General features: G+C 38.0%; 1 protein-coding gene across 2 annotated transcripts in view; it reads left to right on the plus strand.

The window, feature by feature from the left end:
- rsrc1 (arginine/serine-rich coiled-coil 1) overlaps nt 1–24,476 on the plus strand; it is a 140,686-nt gene that overhangs the window by 75,947 nt on the left and 40,263 nt on the right. For both annotated transcript variants that reach the window (XM_079886180.1, XM_079886181.1), the window contains exon 6: nt 10,388–10,439. In XM_079886180.1, coding sequence (XP_079742306.1) covers nt 10,388–10,439 — 52 coding nt within the window. The remainder of the gene's footprint in view (nt 1–10,387; nt 10,440–24,476) is intronic.

Consider the following 24,476-nt stretch of genomic DNA (forward strand, 5'->3'; position numbering starts at 1 on the left):
AGAAAGAGAGATGGCTGAGAGACATCACAAAAGCTAAGAGGAATATCACTGGAAAAAGAAGGGTATGATCAAGAAAGAGCTTTAGGACCCGCGTTAATATTAGAAAAGCTTTCTAGTGCTGAAGAGACCTGAGCGGGAAAACCTGAAAACAGTCGCGAGAGTGCTTTTGATTCTGCTTCATACGTGAGTAACACTGGTTTTGAGTGTCATTGTTTGTCTGGAGCTGCTGTGCTGTTGGTAGATGTGTTTTTCATTGGCCAGTTATTACCCATGATTTGGATAGACAAAAAAGAAACAGAAAATATAGAAAGAAAAATTATTTTTACCGTCACTAGTACTATGCCCAAAGCTGAAATGCTAATTCACTTAAACCACATCATAATGTGAATTGATAAGAGTACATTCTGCTATGTTTGGTGTATCTTGTTATCAGTCACATTATAATTGCAAAATAATATTAATAATCCACAACATTTCTCCTTCAAAACATGTTTTGTGCCCGCTGTTAAAATAGTCAAAATGTTTAAGCTAGTGGTAAGTCTTTGTTCCACACAACATAATTCACAGTCAATATTTTATTAAATGATTAGGTTACACTTTATTTTAAGGTGCCCTTGTTACAGCACCCTTGTTATGTCCTTACTATATAATCACGGTTAGGGTTAGTTGCTTGTAATTATGCATAATTTACTGTTATTACTACAGTAAGTACATAATAAAAATAATGTTTTTATATAATCCCCTTTCAAGAACCAAAGGACACTTTACATAATATTGGCAAATTACACCAATAATTAAAATGTACAGTCAGGGAACAACAAAGTGAACATGCAGTCAGACGGTGATCATAGAACATTCAAGACAATAACCGAAGTAAGTATGGACCTGACAATGAAAGTAAACAATCAGTTAACAAAACGTATTGTAAATAAATTAGTTTTGAGTTCACTCTTAAAGTGCCTCTATTAAGCTATTTTAAAGTCTCCTAATGTTGTTGTGGAGTCTCCTACAACAGGTTTACATGCATCAAAGGTCAAAAAACTGTTTTATTTTCTCAATATATACATCGCACATCACCACATTTTTCAATGATTCTCAAACGACTCGATGGATGAATCAGTCTCTCTAAATCCCTCCTTTCCGAGAGCTGCTCTGCTCTGATTGGCCAGATGACCCAGTCTGTTGTGATTGGTCCCACATAGCGCCTGTCTGAAGTTAAACACCCATTACCATAACTGAACTTCAGCTCTGGAGGCTTCCTCAATCCTCAGCGATTGTTCACACTGTAAAGACATTAACGATAAAATTGATTTTACCATTTCAATGTGAGCGCGAGTCCGATGACGAAACATTGGAAGAACTAGTTATTCAACCCGAACCTTCATCGCAAGGACGACTCGAGCGGGATGTTTCTCAGTGATGCGCTACTCAGTTTGAGGAACATTATGAGATTTTTCAACTGTAATTCCTCACCATCAGCATTAACAAGAGTATGTCCATCAATAAACCCATGTGTATATTTTTATTGCGGTGCACATGTGGAAACTGTATCATTAACTGTATCAATAACAACGTATATGTTAGCCGAGCACTAACGTGAATGACTGATGTAACATTAAAGTTTGCAAAACAAATCTTGCTCCATCCTTTATCTTTCTTTAAGGTGAGACACGGCAGGCAAAAACATCGTTTTTTTTTTTTTTTTACTGGTCAATTTTGAGATTTTTTGATATTTGTCTTCAATAACATGTCTTCTTTCAGACTTGTGGTGAAAAAAAGTCTGAAATACACATTTAGGTCTTTATTTTACTACACTTTGTCTGTTTGTGTCTGTAGATTTCTCATAAATTCAACAAAAGTTGGCGTTGTAAATCCTCCCGCTGCTCCGCGATCGCTGTCTGCTCCCTGTCATCACATATACCGTTGGAAAGCTCTCTCTCTCCTGTACAATTCTGTCGGATCCAAATATGGTCATTTCCTTTTTATCAGCAACCAATCGTGAAAGTAAAAGGGCTGAATGCGCAATCTCATTGGCTGACGATAAATCTTTAAAGCCCGTTTTCTCAAAATGACTTTTCTCTCATACTCCAAGTCCGAAATCTGCACTTCAGTAGCACCGATATACACCAAACTTTCCAGTCTTGTACCTAGTTATATTATGAAGACATTTACCGAGGGATTTGTAAATATATTATTCCTAGCATGATTTATATAACATTTTTATATAAAAACATGGCGAAAATAATTTTTTTAAGGCTATTGACAGTATATTCTGATTTACAGGATAACAAAAGTAGATATCTATAAATCCCTGTTATTTTTTTCCCCATCTAATATGTGAACAATGAAAACATAATTTTTAACCTGGCTTTATCCAATACTCAGATTTCGTTTTTTAAAATATATTCAAATTAGCGCATATTTAATTAAATATTGCCTAATTTGCATATTTAAACATTAAATTACAGAAAACTTGTAATTTATACATTTTTTTCTCATCTTAATGTAGGTAATCAACTGGGAAAGTTTCATGGTGATATCTGCTAGTTAAAAATTGTACCCTATTTTAGACCTACACACAATATAATACATAAAACTATGTATTTTGAACACCCGGAAGAAAATATACTGTATACATCAATAATTATTCATACTTACAGGTTGAGGAATATTTAAAAAAAAAGCATAATAGGGGCCGCTTGTTCCAAAGCTTAGAAACTGAAATGCTGAACGCTCTTCCACCAACAGTTGATAGTTTGAGCTTGGTTAGTAAAAGCCAATTCTCAGAACTCGATCTAAGTGTACGGGCAGGAACATGAGGCTGTAATAATTCTGTAAGATATGAAGACATGTAACAAGGATGCTTTAAAACAATTATTAATTATTATTGCCATTGTTATCATTTTAGTTTTTGAATTACACACTATAGAGTCATATCTTTCTAAATAACATGACTTGGTTCAGTATCCTGTTAATGACCAATGGCACCATTTCCAGAGAATGAACCATTTTTACTGATTTTTGACTGTGCGTCACAGGTTAATGTGTAATTAACTTGTCTTCATTTGGGAAGACCGATGGACAGATGTAGAGGGAACAGAGGATGAAAGGAAAGATTGTGCCGGACTGATTTGACAGAGGAGAGAGTGAAAGGGGAGGAGAGTTTATGAGCGCATCTGCATTGATCTACAGCTGTATAAAAGGCACAGTGAATTATTGAAAAGAAGATTACATGCATAACCCTCTTGAATAAATATGTCTGTTTGAAAAGGGTCTCCCAAGCCTAGAGACTAGAGACACTATCAAAGTTCATTCTGAGACTTCAACTTTTTTCAATTCTTTCAACAATAGGTTTAAATGACAATTAAAAAGCCTGTGTACTCTCACAAGCGCACAATCCATATAAAAGTTCTCTTTTGTGTTATTATTTTTAACTGCATTTCCATTAAATGTTTTTTTTGTTGTTGTTTTTGTGAGGAAAGGTTTAGCACTGAATGTTTACTGATACAGCTGTTAGAAATGATACATTCATTGATACAATCTTTTTTTTTTATCATTAGCAAAAAAATGTCTCGATACTTTTCATTGAGAAAATGTGCTTTAATGCAGCTACTGTAGTTTTGGCGGGGGCACTAAAGCTAAAAAGTAGATTTGGGTTTATTGACATACACTAGGGTATGTGTACAGCGTGCGTGATAGGAATTTCGTTATCATCACAGTATGTGTGTATGCCTTAAAAAAGTATTTTTTTAGGCTTTACAGAATTAAATTACAGTTTTGTTCCCATCAAAGCACTGATAAATCTAATTGGACTCCAAATGGCCTGGATGAATCAATATTCTGAACTTTTTTTTTACTGTATCATTATTTTGTTTTATGGTACCATGAACTGTATTTTGCTTATTACAGTTGAATGAGCCAAATCATTTTGGGACAGTCTTTGTCAAACCGCAAGTGTGTTTGACTAAATTTTAAAGGGCTGATTAAAGATTGGTGGTATTTGCAAGATTTTCACTGTACCCATCTTTTTTATGACCACTTAAATGTTACATTTTATTTTGTTGACCCATGGGCTTCGTCACATAAAGGAAGTTGCATGCAGTCCTGCTCCATTTTATTTCCTAATATAATAATTTGTGTTTACAAAAGTTCTGTGTATTTAAAAAAAAAAAAAAAAAAAACATAAAACGCTAGCTTTGAAATGAGCCTCAACAAAATACAGGCGTTTAAAATGGCATCTGCACTGAATCTGAGACGTGTACAATGTCAGTGTTAGTAGACAGATACTAAAGAAAATGGAGAAATGTTGAAATTAAAATGTACCAGTTATTAGTTAAACCGTGCTAGTTGTGTTTTGTAAAACTTGCAGATGCTGGTAGAGACTGGTAGAGTCTACCAGTGTTCAGTTGTAGGTTTTCCTGAAAAATTTGAATATGTGAATATTGTCCCTGAGAATTTATTGTTGCCTCTATAAAAGCTTGTGGATTGCATCCTGCTCGTCAGACACCAGGTGCCGCAATATTTTATTAAGATTTGTGCCGACGAGCAGTAAGTATACACCTCCCCTAAAGCCATACGCATTTACCCAGTAAACATGAGCCATAAACAGCCCCGCATTTACAAGCTTCAGATCTACCAATGTTAAAAGATGGCAAACTTTACAAAGTCTAGATGGAGGCAACTTGGTAAAACTTTCCGTAGCTGCTTCTAATCTTGTGATGCTTACCATTAGCTCCAAAAATACCAGTTACTGAAACTTAACTCTATTCATACAACATATTCAAGAAGATCTTCGTAATTTTGCTGAATGGGGAACACTGTTGTGTTCAGATGGCAGATTTCATTTAACCTTGTTTCTCTGTGGGACTTTTAATGGTTGTGCTTATTAGCTTTTTGTGGGAAAACTAAGGCTGTTTATTTGTTTTTCTGTTTTTTATTGCTCAGTTGTTCCTCTATCTCTCTTCTAGCATTTTCCTGTCTTAGAGAGGCCTGAATCTAGCTAGACGGCTAAATAATCACAGTAAAAAAGTGACTTTCTGCATTCATTGACGTATCCACCGTGCCTTGTGATGGTTGGTAGTGTGTGCCGTATTGGCTCATTTCTAACCAGTCTTAACTTCCTTAATCTCATGTCCATCCGCTTTAAAAACGAAGAAATGATATTTTAAAATGATTTGCCCCTTGGGTTTTCGCCTTTGAGGCCTTGTTTATATTTAATGAATTATTTATGGTTCACATTAGGACAAGCGATTGCGAGAAACAGCTCTGTTTTGGCTCTGCCAGATCTTCTGGTGCTTAATAATAGATTTATCCCATAACATCATCAAAAGCACCTGTCTCTCTCTCACAGAACGAGGGAAGATCAGGGCTTGAGAAATCAATAGAGTGTCAGAGAGTCTGCAGCGTCCAGCACCCGTGATCCGTCTCACTCCCTCGCTCCCGTGTTTGCCAGTAATTTGATTGTGGGATAAAGAGGTGATCTGACAACACCTCAGCAAGTGTCAGCTAAATGAAAGCCGAGGAGCTGCGCGAGGATAATTTGCTAGCAGATTTACATGCTTATTACACTAATGATTTCATCAGATTGGAGGTGTCTGGGAGTCTGCCACGGGCCTCCGTCTTCCTCCATTTGTGAAATAAGCTGCTTTGCTAAATGATGGAGTCATCAGGCTGACCTTTAACCCGACGCCTGCCCAAACATAATTGCATGTCATACTGATAGAGGGGACGAGCGCAGCTTTCATATCCCGCTGCTTTATCTGTTTCTCTCTTAAGATCCTGTGCTCTTTGCATAGATCTCGCAACAGGAGTAGAGGAACAAAAACAACAACAACAACAAAGAAATATTGCATATCCATTTCCAAATGATGCTGTTGAATTTAGCGTGAGATATTTATATATATATATATATATATATGTATATCACGGTGGGCGAACTGGTCCCTTACTGTATACATATTATCTAAATGGTATCTCTGAATGTCAAGGGCATAAAGGAAATTAAATCGGAAAGTGCAGATAGAGCAAAGGCGATTTTATCTCCTGATGATTGCAGTTTTGATAGGTATTCCAGTGAATTTCATTTTCTCCGGATGGTGAGGAGATGAGTTAGCCGCCACATTTGTTCATTTTTCTTCTACATGATTTATGTGAGTTGAGTGTGAGCCCAACGCCCAGCCTTCTCTGGCTGTAACACACACACACACACACACACACACACACACGTGCATGTCAAAAAAAGTCTATTAATACAATTGCCTTTCATTTTGGCCCAGCTCGCGTGTGCGTGCGTGTGTGTGTGTGTGTTTGGGGGGGGGGGGGGGGGGGGTCTGTGAATTGTGTGTTTGAAGGCGAGGACCGCGGCGGTTAAACCTCTGTCATCACTCACGCTTGTTTACATTCTAAATACGTAATGAAATCTTGTTGGCAATAATCAAGGAAATAAAAGTTTGGGAAAATTGTAAAAGTGGTGAAGTTTGAGAAATGAGCGTCAGGCGGCTAAATAACATTTTGGGGCAGGAAAGCTTATTATTATGCAGCGCAGTGCCTACTGTAGACACAAAGATGAACAGCCTCTGCTTTCCTAAATGCTGTTAGCGCCGTCCTGAAGTATGGCATATTGTAAAAAAGGCCTCCGATTTCATATTGAAATTATATTTAAAAAAGATATCCATACACAACATTATATTTTATAGACGCCCGGCCCAGAACTCCTGATATGCAGTATTTGTTATAAATATATAAATAAACATATTGCACTGGAGCCCATCTCTACCCTGATCTTATAGACCTGGATATTAAAAACGGAATATTGCATTTTCTAGGGGGATCCTGTAACGTAATGCTGCAGTCTTTATTTATTTATTTATTTTTGGGTTAAGGAATGGGGCAGAGGTTGGAAATAACAAATGAAAAATGACTATCAATGAGGATGAAGAAGTCAGATGAGATGAGATGAGTACAGTAATGAGTAATGGAATAAACTAGATATATATTGCCGTTCAGAAGTTTGGGGTCGTAAGATGTTTTTTTTTTTTGGTTTTTTTTAAAAGAAGTCTCTTCTGCTCACCAAGGCATCAAATATACTGTAAAACAGCAATATTGTAAAATATTATTACAATTTTAAATAACTGTTTTCTATGTGAATATATTGTGAGATGTAATTTATTCCTATGATCAAAGCTGAGTTTTCAGCATCATTACTCCAGTCTTCAGTGTCACATGATCCTTCAGAAATCATTTCTGATTATTATCAGTTTTGAAAACAGTTTTGCTGCTTCATATTTTTGTGGAACCTGTCATACTTTTTTTTTTTTTTTTTTTTTTTAAGATTCTTTGAAGAATAGAAAGTAAAAAAAAAAAAAAACAGCTTTAATTTGACGTCAGATTTTAATTTGACTCTCATGGCTTGTTTTCCTCCATGCCTCCTTGATTGTTCATAAGGATGTAAAAGGTTTGTTTCTACTGTACAGGGTGTTTGGGGGAGTAATCCATTACAGTGATGATCCAATATATATATGTTGTTACTCAGTTTTTTGATATGTTTTACTCAAGGACACAGAAGTGTTCGGCATTCGTAGTAGTATTGGAGACCGATTGCTTCTTGTGATGTCTAAACGTTGACTGTTCGAAATTTTATGGAAATGAAAACAGGGAACAAATGCAAATATCAGTACTCGAGATTCATGGAAAACAGAATCCCAGTGCAGCAAATTAAGATTCTCCAGCCCCCGTCCTTCGGAAAACAAAAGGGAGTAAACAAAAATGTCATACTGCTAATGTTTTGTCTGAACAACTGCTGAAGTGTGAGCGTTCCCCCTGCTATCCCGGTGTGGATGGACAGCAGAAATCTAGACAGAGGCCGCTGAGCAGCGTGAACGTGGAGCTGTGGGTGCAGTAATTGAGATAATTGGTTTGGCTCAGTGTGTGTGTGTGTGCGTGTGTGCGTGTGTGTGTGTGTGTGTGTGGGGAGATAGAGACGGCTCCAGGACCGTGGGATCAGTGGGACTCTAAAACCCATGAAGCCTGGACTCATCATTTCTCGAGCTTGGAGCTCAAATACATTTGCGTATGAGTATGGCTGCATAATGTGTTGGTGACCGGGATATCAGCCTATATCACATTTATTTATATCACTTGATCAATATTGTTGATTTATTTTCATTTAAACTGTATGCACTACCGATCCTAGTTTGGAATAATTAAGATTACTCCAGTCTTCAGTGTCACATGATCCTTCACAAATCATTCTAATATGAGTTATTATCAATGTACAGCAGGAAAACATTTTTGCTGCTTAATATTTTTGTGTAAAATGTGATATATTTTTCAGGATTCTTTAATGAGTAGAAAGTTCAGAAGAACCCTATTTATTTGAAATAGATTCTTTTTGTGACATTATAAATGTCTTTACTGTCACTTTTGATCAATTTAATGACTCCTTGCTGAATAAAAATGATTTATTATGTTCAAAATCTTACATGTCCCAACAGTTTCAACATGGATGATAATCAGAAATGTTTCTTGAGCAGCAAATCAGCATATTAGAGTGATATCTGAAAGATCATGTGACACTGTTAAAGGGATAGTACACATCCTTTTGTTCTAAACTTTCCTTCTCACCTCCTGTATGACCTTTTTTCTTCAGTGTCCTTTTTTCATACAGTGAAATTCAATGGGTCCCAACATTGTAGTAGAAAGAAATATTGATTTTAAATAACAAGAGGATGATTAATTTTCATTTTTGGAGAGCTATCTCTTCTATTTTGGCTGGACTGTTAAGAAAGTGAGCGCAGAGCCTCTAATATAAAGTTGATTCTAGTCAGCGAGAGATTCTCGAAACATCAGTGATATTCTGAGGGCTGCTTTTCTACATGCTTAAAGCTTTTCGACCATTTTTACCTGTATAATTTCTCTTTCCTGCAGGTTGTTCTTATCATGATCATTAACCGGTCAGTTCTGTTAGTTAGGATGCCGCACTGTGGGTTATAACTAGATTGGATAGTATTCCAGATGTGGGCGTCAAACAGTGTTTTGTAGCTTATTTGTATCATATCTGTGTCAAATTTTATCAGCTCTCTCTCTTATTGCTCAGCGTTTGCCAGAATGAGGCCTGTCTCATAATTTGACAAACTTATCTAATTATTAATCCGCCACTCATTTGTCATCCTTTGAAACTAATTATATTTTTCTTCATATTGATGCTCGTCCCCCCAGCCCTCCTTTATGTGTTTTCTTTTTTTTTTCTTTTTTCTCCCTTGTCTAAACACTTGGTGGTGTAATATCACCGGACACTTGCCTCAGGGTCACTTTAAACAAATGCAAATGCAATGGTATAAATTTCATAATAAACTGTAACTAAGATGATTGCGCTGCCAGCTATTATCCCTCTATTTAAGTGGTGTGATCCGTCTGTTCTTCCGCCTGGTTATTGCGGCATGACTGGATGTTATTGTAATGGCTGAGAGAATAGAAGATGGGTTTGAATGGGAGGAGAGAGGGGGTTTATCTGAACATTCAATAATCCTTCCTTTATTTCTGTCTGCTTGATTGATGCCCTGAAACAGTCTGATATGCTTCTGATAACAATATAAAGGAGGGAGGGAAAAAACGAGTAAGAGGAGCATGCTCAAAATACCACAGAGAAGAGGAGCCCGTGTTTTTTTAAAAGTTATCGAAAGCGAGGTGTCAAAAACAAGCAGATTTCCAAGCAGAGCTTGATGTGTTTGTCATCTAAGACACAGTGGAGTGACAGTTTTACATTAAAGCGGGTCATTATATTTCCCTGTCATCACCCCAAATGACATTTTTAGAAAGTGACACCTTTACAGTTTGATAAATCAAATTTATGCTGAATAATGTGCGTTAGTGCTGTCAGCGACACCCACATTCTCCGATGAGCTACGGTGAGCCTTGCAGGATCCACATTTAAATTTCATCCTATTAGCATTTAATTTCTCTGTAATCCTACACACCTTCATAACACCAACACACACCAGGCTTTCCCGCGTTCGAGAGCAATCTATAGCCCTTTATAACTTCCTTCCCTCATCATTCTTCTTTCTTGACAATTAAGAGGGTGGAATCTAATAGTGGAGGTATTGGAATTATATCCGAGCCTCTTCCAGAGCCACTGCGAAATCTCAACCTGTTTAGCCCTCGTGCGCATGTTTACACACACACACACACGATCTGCTGGGATTTATTGTCATTTGTACATGACTGAAGATGTGATCTTGAGGAAATGATTCTTTTTTTAGCCCTGCCACTGAAGCTGCCTTCTTAACTGCTCATGTTGGTTCTGTGTACTGTTTGACTATCAAGGTTGGAGTTGTGTTTTATTATCTTATTTCCTCAATTTCATAATGACATCCTCTGTGTTTTCCAGACGCCTGCAGAACAGGCCAAAGCTCGACTCCAGCTGGTGCTTCAAGCTGCAGGTACCTGTCCATTACTCTCTGTTCTCTGCTCACGTGGCCAGTTATTACCTGAATCACATACTGCATTTGTTCAAATGTGCAGCATACAGCTCAATTCAGTGTGTCTGAACTTCCATTTCTAGTGTAAATGAACCGAAAACGGCAAGTGCAAACATCTTTTTCTTGACTAACTATTTAATTGAACTGCCGTGAGAACTAGGCGATAGTCTCTGAATTAAACACGTAAAACCATGATAACAGTTCAGTGTAGGCGTACTATAATTTGAAAAATGAGTGTTCTGCTCCACATACTGCAGTACATGTAGGAAAAGAGTAGCCAGTGTACTGTACATACTGTGCAGTAAACAGTATGCAAAATATGCCAACACAATATTGCACCTTATAATACAATTGTCAACTAAATGCATGCATGTGTAATCCATCAGTTTGCTGCCTTTAACTGGATAGTAAATAAATGTATTACATTACATTACATTACATTACATTACATTACATTATATTATATTATATTATATTATATTATATTATATTATATTATAAATTCAAAATGCTGTAAATTCTAGTCAGCAGAAATTAAAACCGTTGCTTTTGACTCAACATGAGGAATTCAGAGAATTACATTTGTTGACCATACGGTTCAAAAGTTGTAAGCAGAAACCTAAGAAACCCCTAAATTTAACCATGGTTTACATTGACATTGAGCTTTTAATGTGTGCCAAAGTTCTCAACTTTTTACCATTTGGGTCTATGAGACCAGAGACAGTATATAGCAGAGACGGGACACTTGTTTTGCAGTGAATGGGAGGAATTGAAAGTCCCAATATGGCGGCTCTGGTAAAAGAAGTCCCACCTTCCAAATAAAAGAGCCATTCACATTCAGCCATTGCTTGGCTGACAGTTTAAACAAGTGTGAGCTTGGAAAGCATTGTTTTTTTTCTCCTTTCAGTTAGATCATAATCTGTAAAGTCTGATGTCACTCGTCAACATTTCCGGGTCCAAACATTCTATGAGATGCCAAAAGCAAACAACTAACGGTGCTAATGTACACTGGTGTAATGCTGATGTGAGACCAGGATCTTAACCTCCGTACTGAGATCTCAGTTGGCCATACAGTGATTCATCTTTTCTGAATCTGTAAAACACTGGTGTCCGGGACGCCATGAGCCCAGAGACTGTAGTGGACACTGTGAGTTTATTAAAGCTATGTGTGCTATGATTTTATAGTGCTCATAAACGATTTCTCTGATAGTATTCTCACTTGAAATAAGTGGAGGCTTGGACCTGGAAACAGAACAGTCACGTCATGACTGGAAAATGACTGGAAAAGTCATCAAATTCATTGCCTATAAAGAGTGGGAGTCCTGAAAAACTTTTAGTTCTTATAGACCATTACATAATTATTTTAATTATATTGCCACTCCTAGTTTGTGTAAATAAATAAAGTTTGAAAAGAAAAAAGCAGCTGTTACTATGACAGAAGTACCAGAAATACCTTCACCTCCAGTGTGAGGGCCTTTAAAGACGGAGGGTCCTTGGAGTCATCGAGGTTTAAAACGGGTGTAAAGGACTGAACTGTGTGAAACGTGCGCTCATTGATATAATCCAGTTGGTCTGCCATTTTATATCTATCATTTTTCCTGGCTGGAGGCTTCAGTAAATATTTAGTTTATACATAGGGTTACATTTCAACTATATTTAATGGTGCAACGCTCAAATATGTGGAAGTGTGTAAACTGTTCCTGTGCTCATTTACCCTACATTCAGGCTGAGTTGCAGAATTGGCCCCAGATCTTGTCAAGGGTGAGAAATATAAGCAGGAAAGTCACTAGCTAGATCACAATGAGGTTATGAGTAAGAAGAAGGATAGACCTGTTGCTGTCGCAGTTTTCTGTGTGAAGAGGTCATTCGAGACTCAGAGCGGGTGGAGAATACTCATGACTAAGCTAAATCGACATACTTTTTAAGATAAAAGGAGTCCTAAGCTATTTCAACAGCAGCACATGTGTGTCTTTCAGTCCAGAACTCACTCTCAACATGTTGTGTTTCATCCTTTCATCCCTGTATGCTTTCTTTTGTGGGCTTTGATTATGCAGCAGATGTGACCGTATGCTTATTACTTTTTAAAGTGCGATCCCTGTGTGTGTGTGCATGAGTACGTGTGCGTGCGCGTGTGTGTGTGTGGACATGCAGTGACCCACTGACACTGTCAGTCGTACAGGAAACATATAAAGGGACGGTATGCCATACATCATCTAGCACTCACCCGCCCATCAGTCCTTGCAAACACACACACACACACACACACACACACACACACACACACACACACACACACACACACACTGCTGCTAGTAGGAATAGGCAACTGAAAACACATAACAAAAACTGAATACAAGGATATTTGAAGTTAAACAAGAGAACACAGGTGACAGAAGCAGTCGTCACTAGCACTCATAAATACAAATAAAAGAGCAGAGAGCATGTGAAGCGAGTGATGGGAAATATGCTGACAGATGCTAGTTCTCTCCAGCATGTGTTCGTTTCTTGGGATCCGCACTGAACGGATATGAGTTATCGTTATTGATTGGTCTCTGGTCAGCCCAAATATGACCCCTGTTGTGTTTTGCAACATTATTACAACATTAAACTCATAAACTGACACAACAGCATGTCTCTGAAATACACATTTACACAAATGCTTGTTTTTTGCAGCATAATAATTCCAGGTTGAGTGACGAAATTCATATACAAATATTCAAATGCAACATTGTTCAGAAGACATTTGAGTTCTGTCAGCTATGTCCATGCAGACAGCAGACATAGTCTGACATCAGTACTTCTACGTTATGCTCCCAAGATCTCAGGACACACTTTTTTTATAATATTTATATCAAATAACCATGTAATGTTATACAGTTGTGGTCATAAGTTTGCATACACCTTGCAGAATCTACAAGATGTTAATAATTTTAACAAAATAAGAGATTGCATGCTTTTTTTTCTATTGTATTGTATTTACTACTGCCCTGAATAAGCATTTTCACATAACAAATGTTTATGTACAGTCAGCAAGACACAATAATAGCCGAACTTTACCTTACGCTTGATTCTTAATGCTGTCATTACATAAATATAAAACTTGTAATTGTAATTCAGTTGTTATATATCCAAAAGGGATTACATGCCAAGATACTTGCAATCTTTTTAATTAAAAAAAGAAAAAAAACGATTGCTAATATATCGGTGTATAATCCCTTATGGCAAGTACTGAGTGGGTTTTTTTTTTTTTTTTGCTCTTTCCTCTACCTCTTCTACATTACCTGGATATACACAGGTATAGTTCATATATGTTAATATTATATTTATACTGGGGATCGTTGAATATTAAGTTGCACAGAACTACAATATATTATTATCAGAGACTGGAAGTGCAGATCTTGGTAAAATTAATTAACCACAATTCATTTTTTTTTTTTATTCCAAAAGTTACAAGAACTGTATGTTCTTCAGAGTAATCAATAGGTGTTGAGGGGGGGAAACAAACATAATTTCTACTTACTTAAAACATTTTTTAAAGCATTTTAGTGAAATAATGCATATAATAACATGAATATGAATTGTATAAATACTAATATATGAATGAAAATAATCACCCTGTGGTCCTGTTGGAAGTTTGCTGAGGCCCCCTGGTGGGCCCCGTCCCCCGCTTGAGAACCGCTGGCTCAGAGGACTTAGACTGGTCCTCTCTCATATATTAACCAGGATTTGCAGAATTGTTTTGTTCAGTGTTGACAGTATTTCATTAATTGTTCTTTGTGTATTTCTCTCTCTGTGTGTGTAACGTTGTATCCGGGAATGTTTGTTTGAGCGCGTGCATGTGTGAGATCATGTGTAATTGATAACTCAGGAGTTGTTGGCTTGTAAATGTGATGTCACAGCAGTTGTGTGACTTCATGCCCCTCTGTGTTTCATTCTTCGTCAAATGTAATGTTGTAAAATGAAGCATATCAGCTTATATTGTTTAGTGGTGATAAACAAGCGAGGACCGGTGACCTGCACCCCCATCCCTCTCTCTCTCACGCTCGCTCTCGGAGTCTGTGATCGAGCAGATGTTGGTGGTTTTGGAATGGTAATGTCGTCTAACTGAGAGCCCTGCCATGCTTTAAGCCCTCTGTTCCTCTGTACCCCCGCCAATCGCTTCTCTCCAGCTTTTTCTCTCTATTCCCTCGCTTTCCTTTTTCAGCGAGGTCTCCTGAGATCTCTAAATCCTGCCCCAGCGCTCTAAGCTGCCCCCTCCTCCTGTCCATGTGTGGGAGTGTGTGTGTTGATGGACTCGGCGAGTGTGTGTGAAACAGATCATCCCGGCGTAAGCTGCTCACACTCAATAGTGGAGGGGCCCCGGCAGACCTGTAATGAGGTCCCTCCTCTGAGTCGTCCTCGGGTCCCTCGCCCTCAGGGGCCCCGAGTCTCACGCGAGGCCATGCGTTTAAGGCCCGCTTCCTAACAAACACACTCGCTGATGTGTGGACAAACATTCCAGGCTTAATAACGAACGTATCCTCGTGAAGGATAATGGAGAGAGTCAGCTTTAAGTAATTGACGACTCCATGAAAACATATACACTACCAGTCTTATTATGCACAGATTCAATTGATCAAAAGTGACAGGGAAGACATGTATAATTTCTTATCTTGAACTTTCTATTTTATCAAAAATGAGTACAGTTGTAAGCGGCACAAACTGCTTACAGCACTAATAAGAATAAGAAGAACCGTTATTAAAAATTCAGCACCAATAATAATTGAGCAGCAAATCAGCATATTAGAAGGATTTCTAAAGCAACACGTGACACTGAAGACGAAAGAAAATTAGGTTTTGCCATCACAGGAATAAATGACATTTTAAAATGTTTTAAAATAATAAACATCTCTTTTAAGTTAATAATATTTCATACTATCACTGTTTTACTGTATTTTTGATCAAATTAATGCAGCCTTGGTTGAGCATAAGAGGTTTCTTTCCAAAACATCAAAAAAAAAAAAAAAAAAAATTCATAATTATTAATCGGTAAACAAATTTGAGCTGTTTCTGACACATCTGCCACATTCTCCACATCTTCCGACATTAAAGCGCGGAGAGGTCAAAGTGCATGAAAACTGAAGCGGCGTCCTCCATTTGTGTGCTTTAAATAAAGCCCTTCAGTCACAGCTAATTAGAGACTGTCCCGCTTGTTCTGTCGCTCCTCTGCTGAGTTTCTGAGTGTTATTCTGCAGCTCCCGGAGAGAGAGAACAGAACGCGAGCTTATACTAAACACAAGCTGACTGATTCCCTGCGTAAAAGCAGCATTAACTGCACAGACTCCTGCAACAGATGTGAGGCCAGCAGACCACATACATAGAGGGTGTCACATTTCACACACACACATACCTGAAGTGGAACTAATAGGCTAACATGGAAAGCCCGGGTCAGAGTCTGTCTTTGTGTGAACCGAGAGAGGAGAGAGTGATGAAAGACATGTTCAGATATTTCATTATTGCACAGCTTCATTCCAGTGAAATGCTGTTTGTCTCATTATCTGCTTTATTTCACATTGTCTTTCTCAGTGGCCACCCACTCAATCTCAGGAGAACATGTGGGGTGGAAGTGCAGAAACAATATGCATTATTCCTACATGAGAATCATGTGCTCCTGCTTTCAGAGGCCTGTCACCTCTTTTAGTTCCTCTCAAGTGCTTTTGGGGACTCGAGAGTGGAAAAACAGCCCTTTTGTTAAACGAGTGACAGTGACGGCTCGCATTTCAGAGGTTCAGCGCTGACACGCGGATCTTAGTGACATTAGTGGAGCGGTTCATGTAGAAGGAACAGACAGTCAAAGAAAGGGGACAGCTCAGTAAAACAGGGGGTTTATGTGATATTACCTCACCGTTCACAGTCATAATCCAAGAGTCTTCATTCACCCAACATACAGGAATACGCTTGTACTGCATGTCAAAGTCACTTAGCCTTCGTAATGATTTCCAGGCACAGGCCTCGGAAAATAAACCACAAGAGTGAAGTTATAGTACTGTAATTTATCCTGATTTATATACAAGGTTTAAATAATTGGCTTTATGAAATGACAGTTCAGTGTTTTCTACGAGCCTGCACTGGTTTAAGTAGTTATCATGTTTTCATTTAGACTTTTCTAACCTCATTTTACTGCATATATGTAAATATGACCTTACATTGTTTAGAGATGCCACCTGAACTCCTCCATACTATGCAAGTGTTTGTAGTGAAAGCTCAGAATAATGAGTCAGGTGTGTGCAGGAGCGAAGTGAAGTGTTCAGCTGACGCTGTTTGTGGCAGATTTCAAACAGCGTCTGGTGAGCTCTCGAAACCAAACCTTGTGTGTTCAAATCCAAATGGATTCATTTATTTCTCTCTCTCTCTCTCTCTCTCTCTCTCTCTCTCTCTCTCTCTCTCTCTCTCTCTCTCTCTCTCTCTCTCTCTCTCTCTCTCTCTCTCTCTCTCTCTCTCTCTCTCTCTCTCTCTCTCTCTCTCTCTCTCTCTCTCCCCTTGTGGGTAAGTCACTATATTTACAAATTACCATAGCAGAAAAAAGAGAATATTTTAATCATGCTGTTTTCCATAATTTCTGCAACATATGGTATAAATGATTTTGATGCAAATGTATGCGCTAATTATTTGCAGACGAGTTTCAAACAGGCCTGTGACTGAAGTGGAATGAAAGAAAATTTGCAATCACCTTAAATTTGACTAACCATTTACTGTTAAGTAAACTTTGCAAAGTAATTTAATTAGCTTGGCCCGCCTGCTGGGGTTTGTAGGTTGCTGTGAGCGCGCGGAACAATCCTGATTCCCACGACAGCATTTATAACTGTTGCTCTAATTAGATGAGATACAATAAATGGGTTTAAAACAGTTGGTGTAGTGATTGCTAATATTATAATCGCACACGCAGTTTAAAAATAAAAGATAGTTAGTGCTTTTAATGCAACACTATATTGATGTTTCTAATAATTAGTTAATCGCGAACTGAATTTGTAGACAAAATCAGCTTTTCATGTGCTGTCTATTTTTTGGACGTAAAATTTATATTTTAAAATGTGTCAGTCGACCTACATTGGTATAATAGATGGATGTTTTGATTTTCTTAGTCTATGTAAACCTACTTAAGGTTCAGAGTATTTATTTTTTCCCACATTCATTTCCCACATGTTTAGTACAGTCATGTGGTTTTGTTTCATTAATACAGTGTATACTTTTTTTTTTTTTTTTTTTTTTCGTGATTTACCCCGAAAGAATGGAAGTGAAATGTGACAACATGCCCCATAGGTGAGGTACATTGTAACATGACCGTGTGACAGCTTACAATGTTATCTGATCAAATCAAAAATGTACAAGACAAACTTAAATATTTTCTCACTAAAATACAATTATTATATTTTTTAAAATAAAATAATGGCATTTTTGAATAATGAAAAATAAACACATTTTTGAGTTTGACAACAAACTAAACACAGCTATACAGCATAGTTCAAAACATTAATAATTTCTGAACATTCTGAACAATGTCTTTATTCACCTTTTTCTCATGTTTTCTCAATAGAATTAAAAGTATAGAGAAGAATAGCATAGTTCTAATAGGGGCTCATTGCAATGCAGTGTGACAACATGCCCCGCCTGCGCAGCTGGGATTTAAACCCGACTAGTGTCTTCAGCTGGTTAGATCAGCATTAAAGAACTATCCCAAAGGGATAACAGATATAAGATTAAAATAATATGTGATTTGTCAAATTTTAAATAAACACAAAAAAACAGAGATACAGTTTATTACAAAAGAAAGAAATTTACTTTTGCTATTGTTAAATAAATGTTCAGTGATATTCTCTACATGGTGTTGATTGGAAGTATTTAAAACAAGTGTGTGTTACTAGCCTGTGTTAGGTTGTGCCCCGCTTACCCCTACTTTATCTACTGGTCCAATCTCAATCTCAATTTAGTGCCCGAATTATGTTCTCTCTCTCTCTCTCTCTCTCTCTCTCGTTCCCTCACACTCGTGCTCTCTCTCTCTCTCTCTCTCTCTCTCTCTCTCTCTCTCTCTCTCTCTCTCTCTCTCTCTCTCTCTCTCTCTCTCTCTCTCTCTCTCTCTCTCTCGTTATCATCAGTTAGGTTTGAATATGTTCATGTTTTGCTAACTCTGGCCATTTTAGCGCAGGGGCACATCTCCACCCATTAAGGAAATATGTTTTTCATTAAGCGGCACAGAACGCTGCGACTACAGAGGCCGGACAGTCTGATGCTGGGCGAGACATTAAGGCATTTTTGATGACCAGTCGTGAATGATCAAAAAGTTGACAATTGTTGACAATTTCTCTGACAGCCCTAACTAGCTCACCCACTGATTCCAGTTTAAAACATCGGCACGGGAAGTTTGATCGCAGGAGTTAAAAACAGCTTCGACTTCGCCGCGGTCTTGTATGCATTATCTCATTCTCTCTCTATCAGCGCTCGGTAAACGCTTTTAAAGACACTTTCACACCCACACCATTATTTACAGCAAGATTGAAGGGGAGAGTTTAAATTGAAGTAATAAAAACCTCTTTGTTTTAGTTTTTATTGGCTCATTCATCATCGCTTTATTTAATGCGAGAAAATGATTGTGCCATCCGTGGCTGCCACTAATGGCTGTATACTCTTGTATTTTCTTTGTTGATCGCAATGAATGAAATTAGGATAAACAACCTTCCTCGTCGTGTATAATCAAGGCCTGATTAATGGATGTGCCGTTTCAGCGCTGCTCCTTATTCCAGAACACCTGATATCTTTCCCATAAACAAGTGCTGTTTGTCTAAATGGAGAGACGAAATGACGCATTTGATGAGTTTCTGATTGACCCTGTCCCACAGGCGGCCCATTCTTCTCTGTCTCTTAGCGAGTGCTTTTCGGTGACTAATGCTCTGTCAGAAAAGAGGCACGAGGATTTATTAGACATGCTGATTAATGAGGAAGCCGCCCCACCCCTTCAACTTGGCTGCCCCAAACAACATTTTCATAATGATGTGAGCCGTCCATCCAGAGAGAGCGAGAGAGAGAGAGAGAGAGAGAGAGAGAGAGAGAGAGAGAGAGAGAGAGAGAGAGAGAGAGAGAGAGAGAGAGAGAGAGAGAGAGAGAACATAATTCGGGCACTAAATTTGACCGGGCCCGCGACAAACCCGGGGTTATGGTCATAAGCGGTCTCTGGAGTCATTTGAATCATGGATGCCTGTCTCTATTCATATCGAGTTTTGTGTCTTAAGAACAGATGGCGTAGTTATGTTTTTTTGTCTTTTTGACTGCGGCTTCTTGCTTTTTTCCATCCATATTTCTTATTTTCTCTCCCTCATCTGTCAAGCTCCTTTTAAGACCTAGCCTCCCATACTTAAAGGGTGGGGTTGAAGAGAAATAAACATTTAATTAATTCTCAATTTTTTTTCTGTAGTTGCATATTTCTATCTAATTAGCCCAGCAGCAATCAGGGCCTTGGATAAGTATCCACCAGATTCCCTCGTTTAAGATAAATAAATAGCAGAAATTACACCAGAGCTCTTTCATCTCCTGCAGAAAACACGCCGGGAGAATTAATGTTAGTAGAATTTTTTTCTTCCCTGTGTGTTTGCGTTCTTCAGGTATTCTCTCTCTCTCTGTACAGCGACGGCATCTACGCTCCATCTGTATCACATATGTGTTGTACTGTATGCCTGCAATGAGCCTGTGTGAGTTTGAGGGAAACTAAGATAAAGATTCTCGGCATTTAGAAGATCTGGACAGTGTAAAGGCAGTGTAACTGATTGAAGGATGTCTCTCAAACAAGAACGTCACTCGGAAACTTTGGGAGAATGCACCAAATGCTTGGCTCATGCAATTGCAAATCCCTGAGAATCGAGTTGAACAGTTAACATCTTATTTGTAACACTGAACTGTAATTCTTAATCTCGCCATTCATTTTGCTCAGACACACAGTAATCGAGGAGTTAATGAGTGAGAGAGGAACCCAATTCCTGTAGGCCTGATACATCTCTTGTAACACTTCCAGCTTTTCCTCCCCCATTCACTCTGCAAACAGCGGATGAACATCTTAACTATAAATATATAATCTCTATACACATGTGCCCGTAATCCTCCTGGATTACAGCCCGAGAGGAATTACCACTGGATTTCAGCGCCTTCCTTTTCTCTCTCACCTCGTCTGCTTGCCCTCGCCTTGTAAACATCAACTCTTGGCCCTGCCTGCCAATACCCAGCTTTGATAAAACTGTATTAGCTTCCTTTGGCCGCCCAAAACAGATTACTGAATAGAGAGAGAAGGCCATTATTGAATACGTGGAGCAGAAACTATTTATGATTGTGTAAGTAATCTGTAACCCGTCCCTGGATCCCCTCATTTTCTTGGTTGCCTTGCTCTCCTTTGCTGTGCTTTATCTTCTATCCACAGACATCTTTAGTAAGGGCTGCACCTGATTTTTTTGGTCTAATCGCTTATTTTTTAAGATCCTCTGATAGCAGGAGATCATCTTTAGTCCTCAACTCCATTGTGCTTTTCCACCACCGCTGTGACACCCTGATTCTTGTGCAGGAACGAGGCCTCTGCCAAGCCGTAATCATTCTGTATCTGATCACAATGCAGCAGAGGAGAAAACTCACAGATTTGGGTCACTTGAACGTGCAATTCTGCATCTGATCACAAAGCAGTAAATGGGAAAATTCATAGAGTTAAAGTTACTATATTAATGACATACTTTGTTTACTGTAATCAATTTGAAAACATTTACGTTTAATGTTGCTGTTTCATTCTGCTTTGACTGGTAGTCAAAGTGTTAGTAAGATTGTTATTGAACATGTTTCAAGTTTAATTAAAAGGAAGAAATTATGTATTTAAATTGTATCTGATTTATTTGCATCTGTAAATTTCCATACTTTTCAAACTCTTCCAAGGCCGTTCATCAGATCTTCACCAAATTTGCAGTTTAATGAAAATTGTGATGCGTTTTGTTGTTTTGCAGATACAATCTGACATATCTGTTGGATGTGACGCATTATGACTAATATTAGAGATGCACAGATTACAATTTTCTTGGCCGATTCCGATTTTACTGTAAATGTGACATGCCGATACCGATTTTTCAAAGATCTAGAAGTAAAAATGTACTTTTCTTCAATGCAAAATTGTATTTTCATAAAAAACAAGACAAAAGACAGTAATAAAATAAGAACAAATAAACAAATTTAAAACAACAGCACAAATAAATGCAATAGAATAAAGACAGATATGAAATAAACACTGCTTTTTTCAGGTGGGTATAGAGTATATTCAGGTAAGAAATACTACAGAAATTAAAGTAATCAAATGTAAAATAACACTGGATTGTCTTCATTGTAAAAATGAATGCTTACAATTAGTTACAAAAGTTATCCAGTCAAGGGCAGAGAGTGATTTTCTTTGTTTTTTTTTTACATGACAGACATCAGCAGGAATATTAGGCTGTTGTCACTTTAAAAGAGTCAATATACTGTTACACAACTTGCACTAAACTGATTAAGTTTCAACGCTGACTGTGTTTACCTGAAAATTCGCCAAGACGGCATTTTGACAATTGTGTGTATTTGACTGTTTCAGTACAGTAAGCCACTCATTTTGGTACTTGCGACTCACAAGCTGCTTGAGACTTTGAGGCTCCACTTATATAGATCAGTGGTGTAAATGAGCAAAACCTGCGGGAATTAGTCAAATTATGCGCAATACAAGCAGTATTGAACTGGACCGAATGAAACGAGTGAGAGGAAGCGGGTATGTGTCACTTCACCGTCAGAGAGAAGAGAGTGAGAACTCGCAACTGACAACTGACCGGCTCAGAATCGGAAAGACGTGAGACTGTCGGCCAGTCACCGGTCCGAGCCGATCATGAGGAAAATCGTCCGATTACGGTCCCTGGCCGGTTGATCGGTGCATCTCTAACGAAAATACTTGGATCGTGTGTGCACTAGGTCCGAAGTTCTCAAAATCTTAGGAAACTTGCAAAATTTCATCAATTTCTGATGCTATAGGCCACAGGATAATAAATCTTTTTAAGGCTAATTGTTAAGCGTCAGTGAGAATAGCTGATTAACTTAACCTTTATTAATTAATAAAATGCTCAGAAATTCAACCAAGGTGCAAAACATAATTAATTTGCAAAGAAATCTCTCCAAAATATATGTCCATAATGGAAAGCACACATAAAGCATAATGGGTAATTTTGTTCTTCAGGAAAACCATGGACAGTTCATTAAATTTTAGCATACTTTCATAATTTTTTGGACATTTTTTTTTAACGTTTTTACGGTTTATATTTTTCTCCCTAATATTTTATATAGAAAAATATTTCTACAAAAGTAGACTTTAGTATTCTGTACAAGAGATCACATTCTCATGTAACCTACAGTATGTACAGTAAACGTCATACTCATGTAGAGCAAAATTTACTGTACACTTTCTAACATGTCAATGGAGCAATATGGTCTGTTTGTAGTAACATGTATTATTAAAGTAACAAGTAACATCGCAACACAATTTTAGCAGTATCACTTTGAGTCTTTTGTAACTGAATGTGTTCTGGTTTCCTCACAATCTGTATTTTGCATCTGTAACATGTATATTGCATATGTTTCTAATGTGAAGCAGCAAAAGACACATTAGAGTAACACAAACATTTAACCACACACACACACACACCTGTGATGGCCATGAGATCTCAGGTGGTTGTCTCGAGTGAAGCCCTCTGGCTGGCCGTAGGGTCCTGTGCATTATGCATGAGTGAGTGGGGTGTCTCGGGACACCAATATCAGACCCTATAAAGCAGCAGGGCCCCTCCCTGGACACGATCCACCAGACCTCTGGCACGCTTGCCAAACCATCTGTGAAACTGCACCTTTAATTCCACCAGTACTCCACAAATATCTATTAACAAACACCTACTCTATAACATTCATTCAAACCCTCTTGTAGCCAGGGATCTAGAAAAATGTAACAAAATTATAACTGTTAGTATATTAAAATAATTTTATACATATATCACTTTCACAATTACAATATAAGGGTCAGACATAATCACAATATGCCCTAAGCAGGATTTAAGGGCCATGTTATTTTACCCAAATTTTTGTTGCCTTCTTCGCTGCCTTATTCTTCTTCTCCTCCTTCTTCGTCGCCTTCTTTTCATACTTTCTTTTGACGTTAAACTGGTGTTGAATGAGTACTAGTTAATGAAGCTGCCAGCTGAGCACCAGTGAGGGGTCTGTTTCTTAAAATAAGAGAGCCTGGTGTACTCTTCCCTCGTGTTGTTATGCGTCTGCAATGCCCACTTCTCTTTGTGTCCTGGTTAGATCCAGTTTGCTTTCTTCTTTGAAGTTGGTAGTGCATTGAATAGCCTTCATCTCTCAAAAGAACAACAGAGCAATACATTTCTATCAACCATTTTGGTTTCAAATTTTGACTTGAAATTGTACAGTGACAGGAAATGCAAGTGTACTTAAACCGCATTGCCCTTTCCGAACCCTTTCACATCAGTGCATTAGAATGATTTCCTAAGAATATATGACACAAAGTTTCTTTAGAAGTCGAGAGTAATGGCTGCGTAAGCTAGATTTTTGTCATCACACGTAAACAGTTTAATTTGAACATATGCAAAAATAAAGTTTAAACTTTACTACTGTATTTTTGATCAACTAAATCCTACATTGGTTACAGCAGAAGCAATGATTTCCTTCAAAAGCATTCAAATGTGTTATTTATTCTAAACTTTTGAGTGGCAGTGTAGATACATCATGGTTTTAAACCCATATGGTCGAACTTCTTCGAGAACCAGCTTTTCCAATTCATTGATTTCATTGAGTCAGTTTAGGTGGCAGTTCAGTGTCCCATAATGCTGTTGATGAATGATTTCCTTTCAATGCTGAGTAATTAGTGGGGTTTAAGCCCTACCCTAGGCCCAGTTGGGCATTTCTGGGGAGGGGGTT

Source organism: Squalius cephalus, assembly GCF_949319135.1.
Source record: "Squalius cephalus genome assembly, chromosome: 11".
Classification (NCBI taxonomy): Eukaryota; Metazoa; Chordata; class Actinopteri; order Cypriniformes; family Leuciscidae; genus Squalius; species Squalius cephalus.